We start from the raw sequence: 26967 nt of genomic DNA, 5'->3' as shown, positions 1-26967 counted from the left end.
GAAACAAAAGATTATCGATAAAAAATTTATTGGGAAAAATAGTTAGACTCCCTGAAAACTATGATTTTTTTCCAAAAAGAGCCTAGAGAAAATATTTCAAGAAATAAAAATATTTAAATGTATTAGATTTGGTGGTGGTGGTGGTTCAGTCATTTAGGCATGTCCAAACCAGAGAGCAAAATGAAGACAGAAAGAATCTACTAATCACCCCTTGAAAGAATCTCTTAAAGTAAAAATCCTAGGAATGTCATAGCTCAAATCCAGAGCTCCAGTGTGAATGAAAAAAAAGCACAATCCGGATAACACAGGATGATGCATCAGTAGCTACTATAAATCCAGTCGGTCAACACATATTTAGTAAATGTTTCCTATATGCCAGGCATTGGACCATTGGACTAAGTACCAGAGAGATAAAGAAAAGCAAAAATAACTGCCCCTCAAGGAATTTACATTGGAATGGGAAGACAATATATAGACAACAATATATATTAAAAGAAAAATATATATATATATATATCTCTGCTACACCACTTAGCGGATCTATGTATATATTGATCCACTAAGCAGATAGAGTTACCAGCCTGGAGAGAGGATGACTTGAGTTCAAATTAGGCTCAGACACTATCTGGGTGACATGGGCTAACTTAACCCTGTTTGTCTCAGTTTCCTCATCTACCAAATGAACTGGAAAAAGAAATGGCAAACTACTCCAGCGATTTTGCCAAAAAAACAAAAACAAAATCCCAACCCCAAACAGGGTCACAAAGTCAGACACAAATGAAAACAACTGAAAAAACGCACATACATAGTTCACATATGCAGTGTGAAAAGGGAGGCAGTTTGAGAGGGAAAGTGCTAGCAATGGGATGGACTAGGAAAGGCCCTTTGCAAAAAGCAGGATTTCAGCCAAGTCTTAAAGAAAGCTGGGAGTTAAGGAGGAAGAGAAAGCATTGAAAGCATGGAGGATACTGTAAAGGTTTACTCAGGAGACAGAATGCTATGTGGAGAAGAAGGGCAAAAAGAGCAGAGCTTCTGGGTCATAGAGTCTGAGGAAAGAAGTAAAGTGAAAAAAAAAGACTGAAAAGGTAGAAAGGGGCCAAGATGTAAGTAAAGAGCTTCAAAAGCCAAACACGATTTTATTTTTGATCCTAGAATTAATAAGAAACTACTGATAGCCATAGAGTAGGGGAATGACATAGTCAGAATTAAACTTTAAAAAAATCATTTTGAGGGGGAGCTAGATGACTCAGTGGGTAGAAAGCCAGGCCTAAAGACAGTCCTGAGCTCGAATCTAGCCTCAGATACTTCCTAGCTGTGTGATCCTGGGCAAGTCACTTAACCCCAATTTTCTAACCCTTACATTCTTCAGCCTTGGAACCAATACTTAGTATTGATTCGAGGCAGAAGGTAAGGGTTTTAAAGAAAAAAGAAAGAAAGAGAAATCATTTTAGTTGCTGGACTAAGTTGCTGGGGAGAGACTTGAGACAGGAAGATGTGCTTCGGGCTATAGCAATAATCCAGGTAGGAAAAAGAACCATGTATGATTGGAAATAGGAGGACTTAAAAGAAAAAATGTCATTTGAGAAGAAATCTTGGAATGTATTATTGCAAAAAGCACCAAGTATAATGCCCTGGAAAGCTGGATATAAACAGACCTATAATGCAATAAGGAAATTTCCATCATTTCTGATGATAAAAACAGAAGCTCAGCAGGAACTTTGAAATAAACAGAAGTCAAGAGTAACATAATGTTAGCATTCTACTAGGAGAAGAAGAAATGTGTCCTTTCAGAACCTTGATCTGGGGATGGGGGGGGGGGGCAGCTGGGTAGCTCAGTGGATTGAGAGTCAGACCTAGAGATGGGCGGTCCTGGGTTCAAATGTGACCTCAAACACCTCCTAGCTATGTGACCCTGGACAAGTCACTTAACCCCCATTGCCTAGCCCTTACCACTCTTCTGCCTCAGAACCAATACACATTATGATTCTAAGGGTTTTTTAAAACAAGAACTTTGATTCTGAGGTGTTTTCAAATATTTTTAAGTGTTCTCAAAGAGTTTTTGAGGGAGTTAAGAAAAACAGAAGCCCTGAAGGTGGATTAGTCTTATACAGAAGTTTTTAAGAAGGGAGAGAAAAGGGAGGGGAAAAAGAATACACTAATATAAAGAGGTGGGAGAAATAGGTAGGTTTTATCACCAACGATTGATGAGAAATGTACATAAACATGGCGAAAGGGGAGAGGAGAGTGGACATATGATGAATTTCACATTTATATGAAATAGACAGAAGAGAACTGATCATACAAACACACACAAACCTGATTTGATGTTGAAATATATCAAATGCACAGAGAAATGAGCAGGGCAGGGCAGGAATAGCCCCAAAAGGGGAGAGTATAATCTGCAGTAAAACAAACTTCCTGATCATAAAGAGGTTAAAAGGGGGCAGGAGGAGGGTAGGAAAAGACCTAGAATCTAAGAGTGTGCCTGTCAACTAGGGGAAATGGTTAAAAAGTTATATAACATGAATGCATTGGAATAGTATCATGCTATAAGAAATAATGAAACATAATTTCAGAGAATCCTGCATAGTATAAACTGAGACAGAGCGAGGCAGGCAGAACTAGCAGAACAGTTCATATGAGGACAACAGCATTGTAAACAAAAACAACTTCCAAAAACATTAAGAACTCCGATTGATGCAATAATTGACCATAGTCAATGGTCATGACTAATCATGACTCATCCAGAAGATTGATGATGAAGTGTGTAATCCTCTTTCTGACAGAGATGATGAAGTTATGATGCAGAAAAAGACATTCATTTTAGATAATGCCCATTGTGTGGATTCATTTTGTTTAACTGTGCTTATTTGTTACAAGGGCCTCCCAGCCCCATCACAGGTTCTTTCTCTTTTCTCCTTTTAACTTTTTTAAGGAGGAGGAGGAAGGCTAACAGTAGTGATGACGCCAGAAAAAAAAAAGTGGGGACCATAGAAATATCTTTTTTTAAGTGCACATAACAGAACTAAAGGCAACCAGAAGAAAGCACAGAGAAGCAGTACAGCTTTGAAAGTTTTGAAAGTAATATGCAGGAGTCAATTAGGTGGATTGAGAACCAGGTCCAGAGACAGGAGGTCCTGGGTTCAAATCTGACCTCAGAAACTTCCTAGGTGTGTGACCCTGGATAAATCACTTAACTCCCACTGCCTAGCCCTCTACTTCTATCTTGGAACCAATTCATAGAATTGATTCTAAAATGGAAGGTAAGGGATTAAAAAAAAAAAAGAAGTAACATGCTTATTTTTAATGTAATTTAAAGAAACCCTTACCTTCCATCTAGGATGAGACTTAGATTACGATCATGAGAGAATGGAAGAATGATGGTACCATCTAAAGAAATAGGACAGTCAAAGGATAGGTCAGGAAGGAAAGATAAAGAATTCTGTAATGGACATGTCGAGTTTGAAACGTCCAATTGACATATGGTAATGGAGTTCAGGAGATAATTTGAAACTTCTGTACAGAAATAATTAAACTCATGGGAATGGAAGAAGTCCCTGGGAGAGAATGTAGAGAAGAGGATGGAGTCTTGAGGTGCACTCACAGTTAGAGGGAGTGATAGAGGAGCCAGCAAAGGAAAGGAGTGGTCAGGCAGGAGGGAAAAGAAAGAGAAAGCAGCATCTTGAAAACACAGAGAAGCAAAGTTTAGCCAAGATATGAATCCTTCCTCCATGGAGCTCATGGACTATTTGGGGGAGCTATCTTATATACAGAGTATTTCTATCAGACAATCTGGATTTAATCCCCTGCTTTGATCCTTTTTAGTTCAAGCAAGTTTCTCCTTACTTGTAGGCCTTAGTTTCCTTCTCTCTAAAATAAGGTGGGGGGGGGGGGTGGAATGGTACGCTATGATTTCTAAGGTCCTTTTCAGTTCTAAAAATTACATAATTCTGTGATACCAATAAATAACAGTAAGGCAAATAACAGATGATAATTCAGTTAGAGAAATATTGTCTTTAATCATCCATACTCCTCTTTCAAAGGGATTGGATATTCCTGACATTTTGGAGTGCCCTTCCCCATCTTAAATTATAACAATCTCTCCTCCTGTCCTCCAGGTCAGGCAACTCCCATGATTGAGCCCAGTGGTCCAAATCTGGTGGTGGAACGTGGATCAACTATAACTCTTCGCTGTGAGGGCAATGCCAATGTGGACTGGGTCAGTGATGTGAACTTGCACACCAATGGCTGGATTCAGGACACCATGGGCAACCTCAGCACCCTTAGTATCATCAATTCTACAATTAGTCATACAGGCACCTACCAATGTTTGGAAAAGGGGGAAGAAAACTCAAACGGGGACAACTCTACCGCCTCCCTGCATCTCTATGTGAAAGGTATGGGACTTGAGAGTCCAACATCTTCAATGCTCCTTCCCTGGGCTCTCCCCAGAACTGGGTTCTATCAGAGACCTTCAGTGTGGGGTAGACATGGGTATGGGAAAAAGGAGCAAATAGGGTTGACCTTTAACTAATGGATTGGTTTCTTTTTAGGACAGTTGGGTCTCTACCCCATCCCATTAATCTCTTCCTATCCCCAGTCATAACCCTTTTCTATCATCTCCAAATTTCTTCTCTATCTCACTACTTCCAGGTCTTCTTATTGTCATTGAGGACTCTTTCTGGTAAATTACAATAAGAAACTCTTCACCTCTCTAAGACCCCAAAATTGAACCCACTAGTTAGAACTTTCATGGTGCCTCAGTTTCCCTGTGATAAAAAATGGTCTGACCTAGGAAGAAGAAATTATAAGGGGCCCTGATCCTCCAGGGCAGACTTGACCAGCTGATCTAAAGCCAATGTTCACTCTTCAGCTAACCACTTCCTGCCACTCACTCTGCAGATTGTTGGTTCCTTGTCCCTTCTAGCCTTTAACCCAGCCTTGGGCCAGAGTGGACTAATGGAACAAAAACAACAGATGTTAAGAGACAGAAAGAAAATATAGCCTTTGGAACATGAAGCCTTGCAAAACAGAATTAGGAATCCCAGGCTGGCTCAGGGATAAAGAAATGCTTGGGTGGGGAATTGGGGGAAATAAAGACTTCACCAAAATTCACATTGCAATAAATATAGATATATATAAAACATGTGAACAGTAATCTGGCTCTGGCAGAGATATAAAGTTTGACAACCTTGGATAGCTTAAAATTTTAGGGGTGGCAGCTAGGTGGCTCAGGGGATACAGAGCCAGACCCAGAGATGGGAGGTTCAAATGTGGCCTCAGACACTTCCTAGCTATGTGACCCTGAGCAAGTCACTGAACCCTAATTGCCTAGTCTTTACTGTCTTCTGCCTTGGAATCAATACACAATATTGATTCTAAAATGGAAGGTAAGGTTTTTTTTTTTAATTTAATAGAGAGAAGCACTGGGATGAAGTGCTTTTGGGGAGGGTGGGTATGGAGGAAGCAGCCTTAGCATGAGTTCTAAGTGTGTCTTTGTATCACTAAAAGATTTTCGCACCCAAAATTCTTAAGAGTGATGAAATCACAGGGCTGGACTGCCCTCTAGACTCACACCCACAAAGAATATCAGCCCCCAGAGGGAGAATATACAGTGCTGAGTGCCTTAGACCACAGGGAGCTAAAGTGCTCTGTGGCCTGTGAAGGGAATCAGCAGGTAGTCAGGGTCCCTTTAAACCATGTGGACAGCCCCCTCCACTAACCCCTGGCTTCCCCTGCAATTTCTTTCCCTGATGCACTGACCCTTCTGTTTTCTGCCCCTTCTACCTTGTTCTCCCATTTGATTGTTCCTCTGGACAGATCCAGAAAATCTTTGGAGCGTCCCTCACAGTGAGGTCACTGCTGAGGAGGACAGTGATGTGCTGCTGCCATGTCGGATAACAGATCCCACAGCAGAGCCTTGGGTATCTCTGGAACACAGCTATGGAAAACCTTTCCGGAGCCACTACACCTTTGACTCTCGGAAGGGCATCACTATCCAAAAGGTCCAGTTCATCCACAGAGGGGATTACCGCTGTAAGACTGTGGTTGGAGGAAAGAGCAAATACTCCTCAAAGATCTCTCTGATTGTGGATAAAGGTAACTCGATGGCCAGAGAGATGAGGGGAGATATAATAAACAATTTCATAAAGGTAGCAGTGTGAGGGATGACTAATGATGCTAATTGGAAACTAGTAATCCTTAAAGGAAATAGGATGTGGCAGAGGGGCAGCTAGGTAACACAGTGCCAAGCTTGGTGTCCAGAGGATCTGAATTCAAATCTGGCCAATGATCCTTCCTAGCTGTGTGACTCTGGGCAAGTAACTTATCCCCAGTTGCCTAGGCCTTGCCAATCTATCTTAGAATTAATACTAAGAAAGAAGGTAAGGTTTTTGCTTTTTTTAATGGAAGTGGCAGGGTAAGGAGTGGTTGATGAGGCTAATTGGAAACCCTTAGAGGAATGGAGAATATGTCAAATGAGGCCCAAGGAGGACCTTGTCCTCTTGAATCTTTTCTGAGAAAAAATCCAGAGGCACTAGGTGGTGGGTGCATTGGATAGAGCCAATGCTGGACCTGGAGTCAGGAAGACCATGGTTTATACCCAGCTTTATACTTTTATTAGGCCAGTGTCTCTGGGCAAGTTACTGCCCAGTAATCTGTTAAGGAGAATATTGACCTACTTCAGTTTCCTCAGCCATAAAATGGGGATCATAACAGCACCAACCTTCTAGGATTGTTATAAAGATCAATAAGATAATAATTATAAAGAGCTTTGTAAATCTGAAAGCACTATATAGAATATACACATATATGTGTACATACACACACACACATATCCATACACTCACACTATCCTCAGTTCCATGACTGTCACTCCCCTCTCTAGGTCCCAGTTTCCTTCTCTGTAAAATGATGCTGGGGGTCAAAACGCTAAGGTTGTTTTCTGCTTCATTCCACCATCTTAACTTCTGTGCTGGCTTCAGTCCTCTTAGGGCCTCCAAAGCTGTGGCTAGAACCTTCTGAGCTGGTGCAGATTCAAGGGGAACCTGTCCAGATTATCTGCAGAGCAACCAATCCAGATGTACATTTTGATCTTGTCTTCAAACATCAACAGAAGGAGGTGAGAACTCTCCATATCTTTTTTGTTGTTGTTGTTGCAAGTATTGATATTCAATTGGTGATATTCGGGTGAGAGGTGGGCATGGGGGTGGCCAGGACACTGGTATAACAAAAATTGATCTAAAAGACACAGAGCAAATAGTGAGAACTCCCTCTCTTAAGGGACAGTTTTGGACGGAATGCCAAATGGTGAGATATAACCAGATGTATATATTTTCCACGTAATATGTTACCTCAGTTATTTGGTTTGTGTTTTATCATTCTTCCTAGACTATGGGCTCCGAAGAGACAAGAATTGTAGGTTGTATAAACTTTCCCAGTTCTTAACAGTGTCTTGCACCCAGTAGATACATCAGAAACTTTTATTGAGAGAAGGTCTTGTTAAAGGTACAAAATCCCCTGAGATTAGACTATTGGTCCATCTGGTCCCATGGTCTGACTGATGGAAACACAGAGTATTTAACTGTCTTTAGGTGAGGGAAATCCCCACACATTCTGGTTATTATGAGTGCCTCAAGTTTCATCACTCACAAATATGGCTCATCTTTCTTTGTGGATCTTTATGTAAGGAATAACTTACATAAAGTGTTAGATCATTTAGTTCTGGAAGAGACCTTAGAACAGAGAAGATAGAACATCAAAGGTTCATGCTGAGTTAGTGGCAAATTATTCTCTGACTCCCAAGTCTGTGTTTTTCCCCCTCTTCTTTTTCCTGATTAAAAAAAAAATGGTTCAGTGGCATCTGCACTGGTCTTGGAATCAAGAAGACCTGAGCTTAAATCTATCTTTAACATTGAATATATGTGACTCTGGGCAAGTCATTTAATCTCTATCTACCTCGGTTTCCTTAGCTATAAAATGGAGGTAATGATACTCTAGGTTCAAATCTGGCCACAGACACTTCCTAGCTATGTGGTCCTAGGGGTCACTGAGTCACCTCCCAGAGTTGTTATGTTGATTAGATAGTGTTTATAGAACTTTTTTTGCAAATATTAAAGCACCACATAAATATTGGCTATTCTTTGCATAATCTTCAAAGAATTGAGTGTGGGGGATAGGAACTTTGGACAGAGAGGTGGCATAGTGGATAGAGTGCTGGGGCTGAAGTCAGCAGACTCATCTTCTTGAGTTCCAATACAGTCTCAGACACTTATTATCTATGTGATCTTGGGCAAGTCAATTAAGCCTGTTTACCTCAGTTTCTTCATATGTAAAATGAATTGGAGAAGAAAATGGCAAATCATTCCAGTATTTTTGCCAAGAAAACCCCAAAATGGGTCACAAAGAGTCCAACACAACTGAAAAACAACTGATAAGAGACCTATATTCAACTTTCAATTGAGCAGGGAGGAAGAGGGAGACTTGAACCCCTGAAAAGCAGGCTTATTAAAAATATGCCTATACTGTAAACTGTGAGGCAGGAGCGGTGACTCCTTGTAGAAATCAGTTGTTTGGTTTAATCTTTAAAATCTCAATTTTTTCATCTACAAAATGAAGATAGTATAACTGGCACTAATACTTTGTAAATCTTAAAGCTTGAATCTGAATTAATACTATACTATTTTTATTAATAATTTGAGTTATTATTTGAATTGTTATCAAGTAACAGTTAAAAATGTTGAGTCATTATTAGAAATTTAGGATAATAACCTTAATTAATTTTTGATGAGGGAGGACATATTACTGAGGTGCTATTTCATTGTATGGGGAATACCTGGTGGAGATATAGATGAGCAATCTCTCATGTGTCTTCGAGAGTTCTTCCAGGGCACTGCAGATTTAAGTGACTTGCCCAAGACCACACAGTTCAGTCTGTGTCAAGAGTTCAATCCTGGTCCTCAGTCTTTCTTAGACTGAAGTGGGCTCACTATCTTCTATTTGCCGCTTTATTAATTATTATTAATGAGTAATGATAACAAATGAATAAACAGATTAAATCTGAAAGTCAACAGAAATACAAAGGCAATAGAGACCCCAATTCAAAATGTAACATATTGAAACCAGTCAAAAGGACCTGAATATTTGGGAAACGTGAGTCACCAGTTTTCCAAATGTAAGTTCAATAAATCTGCATTAGGTCATCCCTTTGGATATTTGGATATGCTTTTTGGAGCCCATCAATGGCTGAGGTACTCATCATCTCTTCATTCTACCTGCAGACCTCTTATCTGAACAAATATGACTATAATTCTAATGATGACGTCTATCAAAATACCATCAACTTCACCATACCAGCTGTGGGCCCAGAGGATGGGGGCACTTATTTCTGTAATGCTTCCAACCCTAAGGGCTACAACATTTCTTTCACTGTTCTAAAGGTGGTGGGTAAGGAGATCTGAATACAGCCTCTAACTGTGGGATAGATTTGGGTGGTGGGTTTCCTGGAGGTTGTGCTGATCTTTAGGGAGCCCTGGGGGGGGGTGAGGGGGAGGCATTTTGGGAGATACTAAGGATGCTGAGGATGAAGTAAGGAGGGAAGGCATCAGGAGGGAGCAGGACTGGGAAACAGTGACAGCAGAAGGAATAGAGGAGGGTACAGGTGGGGACATGATAGGACTGAAGAGGAATGGGAGCCATTAGGATTCATTCAGTTCAAATCGATATAATTAAAATGCATTTGGAGGCAGCTAGGTGGCACAATGGATAGAGAGTAAGGCCTGGAGTCAGGAAGATATTTCTTCCTGAGTCTAAATGTGACCTCAGACACTTAGTAGCTATGTGACTAGGGCAACCCATTCCTTTGTGAAGGCGAGAGGTCCTTGGTTTTTGTATACGTTTTCAGATTTTTTCACTGTATTAGTCAATTGTGCTGATTTTTTCCTCTTTTTTAATTTTTTTCTTTAAAAGAATATTATTTGTTATATGAGATGACTCTTTAAAAGGGCCAGGGGAAGGACAATTCAATTCAATAAACATTTTTAAAGTGCCTTCTCTGTGTCAGGCACTCTATTAAGTTCCAGGGATAGAGATGAAAAACAACAACAACAACAAGTAATCCTTATTCTTAGGAGCTGAGTTCAAAATCAACCTTAGACATTTACTAGCTGTATGACCCTAGGTAAATCATTTAACTGTTTGTTTGTTTCCTCATCTATAAAATGAGCTGGAGAAAGAAATGGCAAAGCACTCTTTGCCAAAAAAAACCCAACTAGGGTCGCGAAGAATCAGACAAAACAAAAAACCGAATAACAACATTCTTGAGCTATCTAATGATGGAAAATACAAAAAGAAGCATAAAAGGGTAGGGAGATTGAGAGTACCTTTGCATAAGGCACGTAATCCAAGGAGTAAAAACCAAGCAGAGCTATTGATAGAAAATGGAGAGTTACTGGAAGAAGTCTGAGCCCTCTATAAAGGAAGGCTTGGGAGAGGGTTGACATTGTGAATTGAGATCTCTACTGCCTTCCTAGCTCTGCTCTCTTTTAGGTTAAATCAGGCTATTTTTAAAAGTATTGCTCTACCCTCCAAGCCTCTAGGCATAGAGGAGAAGCAACTGAGGAAGGTCAGAAGGAGTAATAAAAACTGAGTCAATCTGCAGGGTAGTGAGATTTCAGGTGATGGGCTAGTTTATCTTGGCAAGCGGAGTTACTGATGGAAAAATGAAAAGAAAATGAATACTAGATGAAACTAAGACTATGTAAAAAAAAAGACATCCATAAAAACTTGTTTAAAAAAAACTAGCAACGAAAGACACGTTTTACACAATGAATGGTGTCTAAAAACAACAGGGCAAGGGGCAGTTAAGTGGATAGAACACCAGGTCTGCAGTTAGGAGGACCAGGGTTCAATTCTAACCTCAAGATATTTTCTAGCTATGAGACCTTTGGCAAGTCTCTTGATCCCATTAACCTAGCCCCTGTCTGTATTAAGAGTTACTACTAAGACAGAAATTAAGGGTTATATATATATATATATATATATATATATATATATATATATATATATATATATATATATATATATGTATATCTATATATATAACAATAGGGCAAGTAAGTCACCAAATGGATGGTGCCTACAGGTAGGGTTTACATAAGCTCAGAGAAAGGAATGAATTGTCTTTGTGTGCTGGAGTGGTTAGTGGACTGGTCCAAATGACCTCACCACAGAGGTAGACCTTGATATAGACCAACACCTCACATGGTATACCAAGATAAGGTCAAAATGGGTACACGGTTTAGACATAAAGAGTAATACCATAAGTAATCAGGGGAGCAAGGAATTGTTTACCCATCAGATCTCTGGAAAAGGAAAGACTTTATGATCAAACAAGAGATAGATAACCTTACAGGATGTAAAATGGGTAATCTTGAGCTGGATGTTGAAGAATTTGAAGAGAATCAGTGAAAGGGAATGAGGTAATAAAATGAATAAAGACCTCTTGCAATCTGTGGCTGCTTACAGAAGAAGTAGAAGACAACTAGGTGACTCAGTGGATAGAAAAGCCAGGCCTGGAGTGAAAAGTCCTGGGTTCAAATGTGACCTCAGATACTTCTCAGCTGTGCAACTCTGGACAAGTCATTTAACCCCTAATTGCCTAGCCCTTACTGCTCTTTTGCCTCAGGAACCAATACTTGGTATTCTAAGAATATAAGGGTTTGTTGTTGTTGTTGTTGTTTTTAAATAAGAAGAAGATAATCGAGGTTGGGACCAGATAGTGAAAGACTGTTAGTGCCAAATTGAGGATTAGGGGATTAGGGCTAGTGAGGAGCCACAGAAGGTTTGTGAGTAGAGGATGAAATAGTCAGAGAGGAGTTTTAAGGAAAATAGGCAAGCCATGTTGACTGAAACCAGGTCAAGGCTGGACTCTAGGACAGTAAAGAGAAAGTAGGACAGAGACAAGATTTAAGGGATGGGATGAGTGCTGCCAGGAAGAGGGTAAGTTTAACCAAATGCATTGTCGGGTAGCAGGAATGTAATAAATATTAGGAGTATATGAGCTTCACAAAGGTAGGAACTGTCTTATTTATCTCTGTGTCACAACCGAGTCTCCAGTCCAGTCTTCTGCATTTAGTAGGCATTTAATAAATGTTTATTAAGTGAATGAATTGAATACATGACTATCAGCTGAGAGGGCAGCTAGGTGTCACAATGAATGGAGTGCTGGGTTTAGAGTGAGAAAGATTCATTTTCCTGAGTTCAAATCCAGCCTCAGCCACTTACTAGCTGTGTGACCCTTGGCAAATCACTTAACTCTGTTTACCTCATTTGGTCATCTATAAAATGATCTGAAGAAGGAAATAGCAGACCATTCCAGTATCTTTGCCAAGAAAATCCCAAATGGGGTCATGAAGAGTCAGACATGACTGAAACAACTGAACAGTGATTATCAGCCAATGAATGAAAAAGGTCTCTCCACCAATGTTATATCTTGAGATGTTCCCTCTTTCAGAGCATGGATATGTGAACCTATCTTCTGAGCAAAGCCTGCGCCTAGAGATGGATGTTGGGAAGGACTTGGTCTTGATGGTCAGTGTTGAGACTTATCCTACAATGCTTCATTGGAACTGGACTTATGATGGCCCCTTTCTCAACTCCCAGCGCAGTCTTCCCAACTCCATTTCAGAGACAACCTACAGGTATTGCCACTTTCCCTTCTCTTCCCTTCCTACCTCAGGTCAAGGCCAGAAGAAGTTGGAGTGGATCCCCAAAGTGACTAACTACATAGACGAGTCTTTCCCAAGCCTTCTTTTTCTCATCTTCAATAGGCATAAGGAATAAGATCCTAGGGAATAGCAGGCTTAGAAAGGTGGGGAGGAGGGAATCTAGGGATTTGTAGGTCTGGACCTGTTACCTAGAATTATGGAATATAAGAGCTGGAAGAGATCCTAGGTCAAGGGTTCTTAACTTTTGAGTAATGGTCCCTTTTAGCAGTCTGGTAAAGTCCACAGAGTTCTTCTCATGTTGATGTTTTAAAATGCATAAAAAATGCATAGGATTACAAAGGAAATCAATTATATTACAATACCATTATCAAAATATTAAAAAAAATAAGTTGATGGGCTCTGCTTTAGGTCATCCATTTTGTTCTATCTCCTAAAGACTAATCAGTCTGCATTCGTAGCGGGTCATCTAGTTACATAAAGAAAACCTAGGGGGCAGTTAGGTGGCTCAGTGGATAGACAGCCAGACCAAGATGGGAGGACTTGGATTCAAATCTGGCCTCATATACTTTCTAGCAGTGTTACCCTGGATAAGTCACTTAACCCCAATTACATGGCCCTTACTACTCTTTTGCCTTGGAACCAATACAGAGTATTGATTTTAAGATGAAAAGTAAGGGTTAAAAAAAAAGAAGAAAGGAAACCTATTTACAAGTCAAAAAAGTATCAGTACATGAGTAAGTTTCTAATATGGCTTTAGGTAGCATTCTTTCTAAATCTGTTCCCCTAAGCCTAGTCTTTTCTTGTTCAGGGAGTCATACCAAGGTATCTGACAAGTCTGGACTCAACACCAATAAGCAAAACTGCACCTAGGGCAAGGTGTCTAGGACTTGGCCCAAAGAGTCGGCTCCTGAGGGAGTGTGCTTCCTTCACCCTGAGGTCCATAGGCTGCCATCTCTAAGCTTTGTACTTTAATGCCCTCTGATGCTCCATACTCTACAGGGAGTAAGAGTGGAAGAGATGGTAGGAGATTGATAGCATTTGAGAAAGGACAAGGAAGAGGGTGAGGTGCTATTTTATTCCTCCCTCCAGAATTGGATTATCTTTTCTTGGGTCCAGTTGCCTTCCCTGCTAATCCTCATGGAGTCATGGGCTAGACTCTTTGGGGGAAGATGTCCTTGAAAGTGTCTTTGGGACAACCCCAATAGCAAAGAAAATGTCAAAGATGACAGGTGCCCCATTTTTTCCCCTAAGGATTATAATTTCATCCCCTAGAATTTCTATATCATGAAAGCTTTTATTCCATGTGGTTGGTAGGTAAATATTCCATATGCTGATATGTATTAAAAGACTCTTAAATGTTAATATTATTCAGTCAATAAGCATTTATTAAGTACATATTACATTGTCAGGCAGTAAGATGAGTGTTAGGGAAACAGAAAGACAAAAGATATCCTTGGCCTTTGGAGGGGTTCACAATCGAATCCTGGAGACAAGCAAACCACTATGGACAAACTATTTATATAGGAAATAATTAACAGAGGAAGGCACTAAAATTAAGAGGTTGGGAAAAGCTTTCTGTAAAAGGTGAAATTTTAGTTGGGATTTGAAAGAAGCCAGAGAAGCCAAAAGGCAGAGATGAGAAAATAAGATTAAGGAACAAGGAGAGGGCACTAGGCAGCTCAGAGGATGGAGTGCCAGACTTGGATTCTGGAGGTCCTTGGTTCAAATCTGGCCTAAGATACTTGCTAGTAGTTTGACCCTGGACAAGTCACTTAACCCCAATTGCCTAGTCCTTATTGCTCTTCTGCCTTAGAATCAGTACTAAGGACCAATTCTAAGACAGAAGTTAAGGGTTTAAAGTAAAACAAACAAACAAAAAAGAACAAGTTCACCACACAGAAACTCTTTACTAAGATGGCAGTGATGGGATAAAAGGCAATACCATAGTGATATTATTTTGGTCCTCTTTGAGTATGAAGACCAACAACTAACTAACCAAGCAAAGATGAGATTCCAAGTCACAACCTGTGATTTCTTCTGCAAAAATAGCCTTCTTTGGGGGACTCATACCCAACCCAAATCTTCTGGAGCCCAGTCTATTGCTTTTGTGATAGCTTACAAAGAATAAGTTTACCCAGCAAATAATAATACTGGAGTAGTGTGCTTCTTAGAGACCTCAGAGGATTGTGGTCATTATCCCCATTTAGGGTATGCTAAACTCATTGTCTGTCTGGAGTGTGCACCTCTGAATTAATAAATGCTCCATCCTAGTAGCTGCGAGATAGCCACACCTACAGAAGAGGGGACACATAGTTGTGTGCCTAGCTGTGCTCCTCGGGTTTGAGAAAGGCCTTCTGTACTACCAGAAAGAGAGTTGTTCCAGGGCTGTGCTTTTTCTGGCTCTCTGAAGCAGGTTATGTTCATCACTCCCTTTAGGTTCAACACAACCCTCCCTCTATCTCGCCTGAAAGAGTCAGAAGCTGGGTACTACACTTTCCATGCTGAAAACTCGGATGCTAAGGCTTCTCTCAGCTTTGAGGTCATCCTAAACTGTGAGTGCCTCTGGGAAATTAAGGGAACCTTGCAGGAGTCATGATGGGGTTAGAGCTAGAGCTGGGGAGCCGGAGCTCCCCATCCCCATACTGCTGAAGCCTCCCTACACTACCTGGGAATGGTAAGTTCCAGATGGGCTCAGTGCAGATGGAGAGACTGCCTAGATATCAAGTAGTGAGCCTGCCCCTAGAGAACTGAAAACTAGATCCTACCTCAAGCCATGAGAAGATACACAGAGACTTGGGCCTAAGGATTGGTTTCTTCCCCCAAATACTCAAAAAGAAAAGGCTTTAGGCCCCCTCCCAGGTGACAATGAGGCCATTTTAACTATTTGTCCTCTGTTCTCCCCCCATTACCCTACCCAGACAGGAAAGATTTCTCTCAGCGCCTTACACTATGTAATTACTGGATTAGCTCTACTGGGCATCTACTGGATTGAGCTCTATTAGCTCAAATAACTCATGAGGAGCACAGGTGCTAAAAAGACTGGTTTGGTCTGGAGTATCATTGTAAGGACTTGACTCAGTGAAGCAATGGAGTACAGAATGGGTGGCAGGGTCTCAGTGAAGGGAAGGGACTTGGTGAAAAGATGGGAGATACTTGAGGAGATAAAGGTTCAGTTCAATGAAGAGGATGAAGGATCTTTGAGGGGATGGGGCCTTGGTAAGAGAAAGGAGACAGTGAGAGACCCCGGGGAGTTCAATGAGGGTATTGTCACTTAGTGAAGAGTCTAAGTGCAGTGCAGGGCATAAGGACTGGGGGAAGAGGATGGGGAGTAAAAGGAGCATTAAAAGAATCAGCACTCAGTGAGAGATGTGGAGTTAAGTGAAGGGAACAAGCACTCAATAAAAGAGAACTTAGTGAGGAGACTAGAGTGCTGAGTAAGAAATAGAAAGACTAATTATGAGGATTTAACTTTTGTCTGGGCAATCTCCTTCCTCACGTGGTCAAAACCAATGTATTTCCTGGTAATGATACAAGGGAGGAGAATCTTAGGTAAACAAAGTCCCTCACTAGCTTTGATTCTGTCTTACTCCATTTTCCGTACTCAGACCCTCCAGAGGTACAAGTCCAGCAGGCAGAATTCAACATCTCTAATGTCCTTCGCTGCATCGCTTTTGGGTATCCAGCCCCTGAGATTATGTGGTACCGCTGTTCTGGCAAGGAAGAAAGGTAGACTATTCACTCATTGACTCAAATCATGGCACTGGAAGTAAAAGAACTAGAATGCTTTCATTTCTGGCTTGGCTTAGATGAGCTGGAGATGATGGTATTCCATTGGTGTAAGTCCTTTGACTTACCGTTTCTCCACCCAGAGGCTTAGAGGAGCCCCCCATCCCCTTGCTGAGATCTCATCCCTTTGACCCATATTCCCTTCTTCCCCTCCTCCCCAGGTGCAACCAGGACAGAGTACTGCTGTGGCGTGATATCAATGCCTCAGTCGTGAGCCAGGAGCCCTTTCACAAAGTGAAGGTTGAGAGTATGCTTCATATCCAAACCCTGATGGAAAACACTACCTACATGTGCATGGCTAGCAACAAGGTCGGGAACAACTCACACAGCTTCTGGCCCATCCTAACAAGTAAGAGTACTGCATGCTTCCCTCTAAGGGGCTGGTGAGCATCCCATGATCCCTCACAAGGTGCCCCTGACATGTCCCACACATGGCTTATCCTACTATCTTTCCAACAGATCCAAGAACCAGACACCACCTTCTGGGAGTGAGGGCCTCTTTTCAGAGGCAAAAGCACAAGGTCCCTCTCCTCACAGTCTCACGGTAGCTGAATAGGCAAGACCCATGCATGCAACAAAAAAGAATTAGTTCAATCAAATTCGAAAAACATTTATTGAATTCGTACCATGCTCAAGGAACAGGGCTAGATGCTGCAGATACAAAGATGAAAGCAGAAAAAATTCCTGCCTTCTAAGTGCTTATATTCTACTAAAGATGCAGTTTGCACATAGATAAGTAAATATAAACTCATACAAAGTAATTTCAAGGGAAAAAGAACATGAACTCATTCAACAAATATTTATTCTTTATGTAGGGCCCTAATGTTGGCATCATGGTAGATACAAAGATGAATGAGTCGCAGTCTCAACCCTCACGAGCTCATAGTCTAGAAGGAAGATGAGTGGCCTATGAAAATGCCCTAGCATGACTGACATGAGCTACGGATGAAAGGGGTCCAATTGACTCCAGCTGAGATCAAGCCCTCAAGGAGGCATCATGTATTGCAGAATGCCTGTGGCAAGCTGCAGGGACAGAGAAGGAAGAGGCCTGGCTGGAGGGAAGATGACATCCTATACTCTTAGCAATAGATTTGGAAATTGAGAACACTGACTACCTTTTGAATTATTTTCTTTGCTTTCCAAGGTTCTCCAGGATTCCAAGTTCTTGATCTCAGTCTAGTCTGCCCTTGCCTCTTCTAGGCATTGTTTATCTCACTCTAGTTCTGGGGACCAATGCCTCAGTCTGGTAGCCTTGTTTTAGCCTTAAGGTTCTGGCCAGGGAAGAAGAGTGACTTATTCATACCTTGTCCTGAAACCTGTTTAAATCCCCACCTTGCTTTGCAACTCCATATTAGCGCACTGTACCCCTAAGTGCTCTAAAATTCTTCTATACTGCCCTGTCCATGTGGTCATTCTCTCCTTCCATCAACCTACTCAAGTCAGAGAAGGGTATGCTTCACTAGTGCTGGGGAAAAGTAAACCAATGCACAGGGGAAAACATTTCCAGGGAATCAGAAATAACCCTCTGGTTCAAGGCTCACGTGAAGAATTATATGATAGTGTGAACTGCAAATGAAATACGTCTTCCTCCTCTGGAGGGGCATGGGATGGGGTGGAGGCACTGCTGAGGAAGAAGTTGGCATTTGTGCTGAGAAAAAGGGGCACTGATGCAGATTTGAGAGACAGCTTGATACAGCATTTCAAATGCTGAATCCAGCATCAGCAAGGAGTTTGAGATCTGCTTCCAACACTATCTAGCCAAGTGACAATGGTGTGGGCAGAGAAATTAGGGCATTTTCCAAAGAATTGACAGTGCAGGCAGGGGAACAAGCTTTATTGAGAGAGGGGAGAGGTGATGGAGTGGCTTGGCAATAGAAAAGTTCCCAGAGGTTTTGAGGAATGCTTTTTATCTTGCTTGGTTGTCAGGGATGGGGTCAATTGTTTGGGCAGCTGTTGCTCTGCCATTCCTAAGGAACTGATGCTACTTTACCCATAGTTCACCTTGGTCTGCATAGCCTTCTGTTGCCTGTAACTCAGGCAGGCAGCAACTGGGGTCTGCCTCTCACACCATCTGGTCAGTGTGGCAATGAAGGCATTTTCAAAGTAATCTGCACTCTTCACTTTCCCTTCCCCCACATGGCCAGTCAATTGTCAAATATTGTTGAGTTTACCTCCATAACATCCTTTCCACTTCTCTTCAGTCACATGGTCACCACCTTCGCCTGGACTGACCTCTTGCCTCAAGTTTCTCCCCTATCTTATTCTCCACTCAACAAAGACAAAGATGATAGAGCACAACTTCTGACCATGTGACTCTGGGAAACAGAGATCTTGGGTTGGAAAGGAATGTTCCGTACAGATTGAGAAGGGCTTTTGATGCTAGCAAAGAAGCTTGGAATTTATCCTCATAGCAGGGACATGATTAGAAGGCTCTGCCCTCATCTCCCTCTCATCTGCCCCCATATCATCCTTGAATAAAGGTTCCAAGTAGTGCTAAGGAGGATGAGGTAGGGAGGGGAGGTAGAAGGAGAGAGAGGGAAGGAGGGAGGGAGTTGGAGAGAAGGAGGGAGAGAGAGAGAGAGAGAGAGAGAGAGAGAGAGAGAGAGAGAGAGAGAGAGAGAGAGAGAGAGAGAGAGCAGGGATGTGTATGTGTGTTAATGGTCTGTATAACCATCTTTTTTTTTCCCTGTCATCTCTAGAACCATCCTTCCAGCCTGAAAGAGACAGTCTTTTTACCCCTATCCTCATGGTCTGCATTTCCATTATGGTCGTACTTTCTCTTCTGCTCCTCCTACTCCTGTACAAATACAAACAGGTTAGTCCTGGACATGGGGCTGGTGGAAGGGCAGAGTGGATTTCAATAGAAAGATGGGGTGTCATATTGGTTAACAGAGAAATTCTGCCTCCTGGCTTCCCAGCTCAGACAGTCCTAAGTATACAGGAAAATAGACCAACCAACCAACCAACCAAAATTTTCACCTTTCCTCATTCCTCACTCTCCAAGAAGAAAACAAGACAACTCCTTATGACTCATTCACATACTTGCTCTTTTTTAAAAAATCAATTATTTGTTTGTTTATTATAATAAAATTCCCAGGTAACTCCCTCCTTCCTTCCCTTCTCCAATTAAAGAAGGCATCATTTGATATTTTATAGACTGTATCATGGTAGAGATTCCTTTTTTGTTACATTAATTTTTTTAATGTTGAGTTCCAAATTCTCTCCCTTCTTCCCTTCCCTCTTCCCTGAGACAGTAAACAATCTGATCTAGATTTTACATGTGCAATATTTTTCCATATTAATTATTTTGTGGAGAAGAAATAAAAAAAAAAGAAGCAACTGAAATGTAGTATGTTCTGGTCTGCATTCAGACTCCATCGGTTCTTTCTCTGGAAGGGAATGGCATTTTTCATGAGTCTTTAGAATTGTCTCGGATCACTATATTGCTGAGAATAGCTGTCATTCACAGTTGTTCATCAAAACAAAAATATTGCTATTACTATGTATGTACAATGTTCTCCTTGTTCTGCTCACTCACTTTGCATCAGTTCCTATAAGTCTTTCCAGGTTTTCCTGAAATTATCCAGTGAATCATTTCTTATAGCACAATAGTATTTCAGCACAACCATATACCACGACTTGTTCAGCCATTTCCCAATGGATGGACAAGGTAGTCTTTTTTTTCAGGTATGGTAGCTGAGGGTCTTGTCCAACCAACATGGATATGCAATATCAATATGTTGTAGAAGAGAAGGAAGAAGGGTAGAATGATGAAAGAAACAACTCTGCCATGTACATGACCTTGAATACTTCTCTTCTCTCATGGTCTCAATTTCCTCTTCTGTAAAGTGAGAGGACTAGATGGTCTCTAAGGGACTTTCCAGCTTTAAATTCTATGGTCCTATGCATAAAGCCACTGTCCCTGCCCTCGATACATGAGAGATGGATAAAAATGCTAATAACTACTCTTATTTCTACACCACTTAAATTTTTTCAAAGCTCTTTTTTCACAAAGACACAGTAAGAAAGATATGACATATATGATTATCCCCATTTTACAGGTTAGGAAACTGAGGCTCAGCAAGGTCATCCAATGATTAGATTTTCCATTAAACAAAGCTGCCTTTCATTAAGTCTTCTTTTTCCTCAAGCAGGATGTGATCCATGTGATCGAGAGCAAAGAAAGAGAGAAAGGCATTTCCTTTGGTTAGTTTGGGGAAAAGGAATAATGAGAGATAAGGTTAGAAAAGTAATAATACTAACTCACATTTATATGGTACTGTAAAACTTTCTCCACAAAACCCCTTAAAGTCAGTAGTAGAAGGATTGTTGTTGTTGATATCATAATCATCATTTTTTAAGATGAAGTAACTAAGGCAAAGAATACTGCCAAACCCAGGCCTCCTCACCCTCTGTCTAGTGCCCGTTTCATTACCTCCCACTCCCTCCAGGCAGTCTTGAGGACCTTAAATACTAGGCTTAGATGTTCACATTCTGTCCTATAGTCCTTGGAGAGCCCTAGCTAGTTCTGAGTAAGGGAATGAATGTTGTGGTTTAGGGATTTTTCCTCTTCTCTTCTGATGGGCTCTGGGTCAAATACTCACCCCGTGGTGCAAGGAAAGGTTAGGGAAAGATTTTGGATTTCTCACTTCTCTCTCTCCTCCAGGGTCTAGTCTTCTACCTCCAAGGATCCACAACCCCCATGACAGATTCACTTATCTAGGGAAGATTAGCCCTTAGGAAACTTGGCCCACAATCACCAAAACTGATCTGTACCGGAAAATCAATAACGTTATCTTTCATTCCTTCATCGGCAATATTGGACATACTTATTTAGCATCACTCTTTAATCAGGGCTCCTGGTGATGTGAGGGGTATCACTGATGTACTGGAAAGAGTATTAGCATGGAGGAAGTGGCAGGATACCTGGGTCCTTGTCCTGCCTGCTTCTGCCACTAACTCACTCTGTGGACAATAATAATAATAACTTCCATTTTCATAAGGCTTCATAGCATGTAGAACACTTTTCTCACAATAGTCCTGTGAGATGGGTAGTTAGCATTACTATTATCCCCATTTTACAGATAAGGAAACTGAAAATTGGAGAGGATTTGCTTATGAATGCATAGACAATTAACTGCTGACGTCAGGATTTAAACCTCTGTCTAATACTTTTATTGATATCTCTGCCTGTCTCTCCTGTCACTTGACTTTGCTGGGCCTCAGTTTCCTCATCTTTAAAATGAGGAAGTTGAACTAAATGGTCTCTAAAGTCCCTTCCAGCTCTGAAATCCAATGAGTCTGCAACATTATTTCTATGCAAGATAATTTTCCCATAGAACAACCAATCAGTGTATTCTTTTTAAAAATAAAAATTTTAAATAATCCTTACCCTCTCTCTAGAATCAATACTAAGCATTGGTTCCAAGGTAGAAGAGTGGTAAGGCCTAGGCAATGGGGGTTAAGTGACTTGCCCAGGGTCACATAGCTAGAAAGTGTTTGAAACCAGATTTGAACCCAGAGCCTCTTGTCTCCAGGCCTGACTATCTACTGAGTCATCTAGTTATCTCAGTGTATTAGTTTTTATTTTTTCATTTATCGATATATTCAACAAAATAGATTTCCACACAAACCTCCTAAATAGTACATTCCACACAATCAACAATTATAGTGTTGATTATTGACAGTAAAGAGTCAATGACTCAGATTCAATCATGAAAACCAGTTTTTAAATCTCCAGTGTGAGCATTTACACCTCAGAAATCAACAAACACTACAAATCAAGGTCTGATTTGCTGTTGTGGTTTTACCTGTGAACTTAAGTATCAGCAAAAAATATTAATAATGGAGATTCAACTTAAAAGTGTATCCATCATACTTTTTTTTAAAAAAGGGAGACAGTTGTTAAACATGTATCAGCACACTTCTGGATGGTTTGGTTTGGTTTTTTAACACTGAAAATAAGTATGTGCAAATGTTTAGTATTGTAATGGACCAGTCTCCTCTTCATTGTTTGGAGTCATTGTGGACATTGTTCTAGTTCTGCTTATTCTTCATCATTCCATGCAAGTCTCCCCATTGCTATCTTCTCAGATATCTTCACATTCATCATTCCCTGTGATCTAGTAGATGATTTATTCAGTTTCTTCCTAGTCCCTGGTTGCCAACTAACACTAATACTACCACAAATACTTTTGTATACACACGTCTTCTCTTTTTGTCACAACCTCCGTGGGGCATAGTTCCAGCAATGGAATCTGAGTCATGGAGTAATAAGATCACAGCTATTGGTACCTGGAAGAGGTCTCAGAGGTCATCTAGCCTGACATCCTTGATCTTTAACTAACAAGACTAAAGCCTGGGGAGGTTAAGAGACTTACCCAAGATGGCACAAGTAGTAATCATCAGAGGCAGGCAAAGTTGAAACCAGGCTCTCTGACTCCAGAAAGAGCATCTGAGTGACACAGAGGACAGAGTGAGGAACCTGGAGTCAGGAAGACTTATCTTCCTGTGTTCCAATCTAGTGCCAGACATTTAACTAGCTATGTGACCCTGGCCAACTCACTTACCCCTGCTTGTCTTGGTTTCCTCACTTGTAAGATGAGCTGGGAGGGGGTGCAGCTGGGGAGCTCAGTGGATTGAGAGCCAGGTCTGGAGATTGGAGGTCCTGGGTTCAAATCTGACCTCAGATACTTCCTAGCTGTGTGACCCTGGACAAGTCACTTAATCCTCATTGCCTAGCCCTTACCACTCTTCTGCCTTGGAACCAACCCACAGTATTGATTCTAAGATGGAAAGTAAGGGTTTAAAAAATGAGCTGGAGAAGGGAATGGCAAACCAGTCTAGTATCTTTGCCAAAAAAACAAACCCCAAAGGGGTCAGGAAGAGTCAGACAACTGAAAACCTCTGCCTCCAAAATTCGCATTCTTTTTCCTGTATGTCCATAATGTAATAACCTTCTCTGAATAATCCCACAGTTTTTCCCAGTAATTCCACTAACAGAGAATTAATTCCATGCACTCTTTGCAAAAGGAGCTGACCTGAGCAACCACAACCCCCCTCTCCCCTCACCAAATCTGCTTGGTCAGCTGAATTAGAAAGGTTCGCGTTTTGGGAACTCATTAACGCCTACAAATTTGTTCTGCCTGTCTTGCTGTTATGGTTAATTCATCAAATCTTAATGTTTGCTTCACTTACTCTGTGCAAAGCAATTGAACTTCTCCTCTCAGCCTCAGTTTCCTTTTCAATTAGATAAGAAGCAATGTAAATATAGGGGAAAGATAGTCAAGAGACTTTAATTTCAAATCTTACCCCTTGCCACTTCATATGTGACTCTGGGTAAGTGACTTTCCTTGAGTTTCCTTATCTTGAAAAGGGGTAACCATGTTTGTAGTCTGTGTGAAAAAAAAGAAAAAGAAAGTTCTTTTTACTCTTGGAAGTGCTATAGAATTATGAGCTGTTATTATTCTTGTTGCCATTATTGTTACGGATTCAATAATCGCTGCCTGGTCTACCTCACATAATGATTAATGATCAAATGAGATAAACTCAAGGTCAGCTAGCCCAACCCCCTTCATTTTCCATGGAACAGCCCACAGCAGTCAGGTCCTTAGTCTTGGTCCTGCCTTTGGGATATGACATTCAGATGAGGAAACAGAGGCTTGTGAGGGTTCCATGATTGGATCAAAGCCTCAAGAGATGTGACGAGACTAGAACATTGTTGAATGGTCTAGAAACACTTAAGCGATTATTATTATTAATCTCCAGAAGGTGCTAATTTTTAATCTCTGATTGTAATCAGGGTCAGTCCACTGATCTGTTGACATGCATTGATTGCACACTCACTCTGAGCCAGCCTCTGCTCGGCAATGGGGATACAAATACAAAGTGAGACAGGCAGGCCTTTGATTCCACTGAGTGAGGCTAGGGGCAACATTTTTATTAAATAGACATCTACTTAACATATACAAATGAGGCATCATTTGAACATTTAAAATCTTTAAGAAAAGCTTTCTTCTGGGAAAGCACATTAATAATTATTTTGATCCCTCACTTTCTGTCTTAGAATCAATATTAAATATCACTTCTAAAGCAGAAGACTGGTAAGGGCTGGACAATTGGAGTTAAGTGACTTGCCCATGTCTCCTAGTAGAAAATGTCTGAGGCCAGAACTGAACCCAGGTCCTCCTGACTCTAGGTCTGGCTCTCTATCCACTGAGCTACCCAGATTCTTCAAGCATACTAATTATTGAAGGAAGATCTAGCTCACAGTTCATATGGATTAAACAAGGAGAAGACATTTAAATACTCTTATCCGAGAGTGAAGAGTGATTGTTCTTCATCTGCTAATTCTGCTGTCCCCTATTAAAGGAGAGGGGCATCCCATCCAAATAGTCCCTAGGTCGTCTCTCTTATTGGGTCTGTTTCCATCTAGTCTGGGTGGGCCAAGGTGGAAAGGGCATTTGAGACAGATGAAGGTTTGTGCTCTCAAACCCCCAAAGGTTCCTATTCCCCTCCCTGCCTCTGACCTATGGTTTACTTAAAGAAACTTCGTTTGAATAGCATGTCCTGACTTTACAGAGATGACATGGAGGTGTTTAAAAATATCCTTGAATATAACATTTACTCCATGATACATAATTGCAACAAATATTGAATTTACAGTTACTTCTCTTTGCAATTTAGAAACAGAAAGAATTCTTCTAAATGAAATTATGGTCCAAAATATAATGTGAAAGGTTGCTTTGCTGTGTCATCAGGATCCATAAATTCAGTCGCCCAATTCTCTTCTAAGGATACAGCTTTTGGGAGGGTTGCTTTTAGTCAGACGATATAGCAAAGGTGTAGAAGTATAACTTCTCTCTCACTGGGAGGGACACTTTTCCCTCTGTACTCTCCCTAGAGAGAATGAACCCAAACTTAAAATGATACACATGCACGCAGAGACCATAAGGCATGCTCTTTTTCCTTTATGAGACGATCTTTGAGTAAAGCCGGCTTAAAACTAAAATGCAAAGATACTAAACCCACAAGTAGGGAGCATGTATCAAGAAGGGTACTTCCTAGCTGAGGGAGTATTTTCTCCTTTTGTGGAGTTCCCACAAATTTCATGTTTTCATGTCACAAAAGCAACAAATGATTTGCCCACTTGTTTTCAGGACACAGTGTCTCAGCAAGCAGGTCATTTTACTGTTAAGCTAGGTCAGGCAGGCCATTTCTCAGAACTAGTTCCTCACTGGCTTCAGCAGTTGCTGTTTCTGGTAAACTCTGCTAAAACAGTAGTTGCTGGACCTCTGATGGCTCTTCCGGTTTTTCAAAGTTTCCAAGGTTATAACCTGGTTTGTCTAATCTCCAGATATTCTTTCATCTATTCTTTTTGCTCTGGGTTTGTATTTCAAAATTTCTATTCAGCTACAGTCCTTTCAGCACGAATGCTTGGAAATTTATTTTATTAATAGTCTATTCCCACAGCCCTTACCCTTGGAGGGCTGTCTAATTCTTTGACTTTTTTTTTTATAACCCTTACCTTCTGCCTTAGAATCAATACTAGGTATTGTTTCTAAGGCAGAAGAGTGGTAAACGATAGGCAATTGGGGTTAAGTGACTTGTCCAGTGTCAAACTACTAGCAAGTGTCTGAGGCCAAATTTGAACCAGGGACCTCCTGTCTCTAGGCCTGGCTCTCAATTCACTGAGCTACCCAGCTCGAAGGGAATCCTTTGACTTTTGGAATATTGCATTGCATGCTTTCCACTCTTCTATGGTGATAACTTCTAAACCATGTCTGATCCTGCTATAGTTCCTCAGTAATTGAATTCTTTCTTTTGGGTTACTTGCAGTATTTTTTCTTTGATCTATAAACTCCAGATTATGCCTATGATAACACTGGACATTATTATTGGGGGCAGGGAGTTTCTTTCAAGAAATGATCAGTAGATTCTTTTTTATTTTTACTTTGCACTCTGACTTTAAAAGATCTGGGAAGTCCTGTTTCATGATATCTTAAACATTGTATTTAAATGCTTCTTTTGGAGGGTGAGAGAAGAGTCCATTACTTTCTTAGATTATCTCTCCATCTATTTCCTAGTTCAGTTGTCTTTCATAAGGTATATCTTATTTTATCTTCTATTTCTTTAATCTTTTGACTTTGCTCTAATATTTCTTGTTGTTTCATGGAGTCATTGGCTTCTATGTGGTCCATTATACTTTTGAGGGAGTCTATTACTTCAGTAAGGTTTTTTCTCTCTTTGTCAAGCAGTTAATTCTCTTTCCAAGTCTCTCCTCCATTAGCTTTCATTTCTTCAATTCTTTTATTTCATTTATAATATTTTAAAAGACACATTTCATTTAGGAATTCTAATTGTTTTTGTGGGTAAACTGTGTTTTTCTTCAAGGCTTGACTTGTAGGGATCGTAAAAGAATTTTGAAGATATTCTCTTCTAGATTTATATCCTGGGC

General features: G+C 40.8%; 1 protein-coding gene across 1 annotated transcript in view; it reads left to right on the top strand.

Moving 5' to 3' along the window:
• CSF1R (colony stimulating factor 1 receptor) overlaps nt 1–26967 on the top strand; it is a 50298-nt gene that overhangs the window by 5864 nt on the left and 17467 nt on the right. The window contains exons 2-10 of the mRNA XM_007473859.2: nt 4119–4397; nt 5821–6099; nt 6984–7120; nt 9279–9444; nt 12512–12698; nt 15162–15277; nt 16331–16451; nt 16673–16860; nt 19211–19326. Of these exons, the coding sequence (XP_007473921.1) occupies nt 4119–4397; nt 5821–6099; nt 6984–7120; nt 9279–9444; nt 12512–12698; nt 15162–15277; nt 16331–16451; nt 16673–16860; nt 19211–19326 (1589 nt within the window). The remainder of the gene's footprint in view (nt 1–4118; nt 4398–5820; nt 6100–6983; nt 7121–9278; nt 9445–12511; nt 12699–15161; nt 15278–16330; nt 16452–16672; nt 16861–19210; nt 19327–26967) is intronic.

The sequence above is a fragment of the Monodelphis domestica genome, chromosome 1 (assembly GCF_027887165.1).
Source record: "Monodelphis domestica isolate mMonDom1 chromosome 1, mMonDom1.pri, whole genome shotgun sequence".
Taxonomy (NCBI): domain Eukaryota; kingdom Metazoa; phylum Chordata; class Mammalia; order Didelphimorphia; family Didelphidae; genus Monodelphis; species Monodelphis domestica.
Note: the sequence above shows the minus strand (reverse complement) of the source record. Positions and strands in the feature narration are given on the sequence as shown.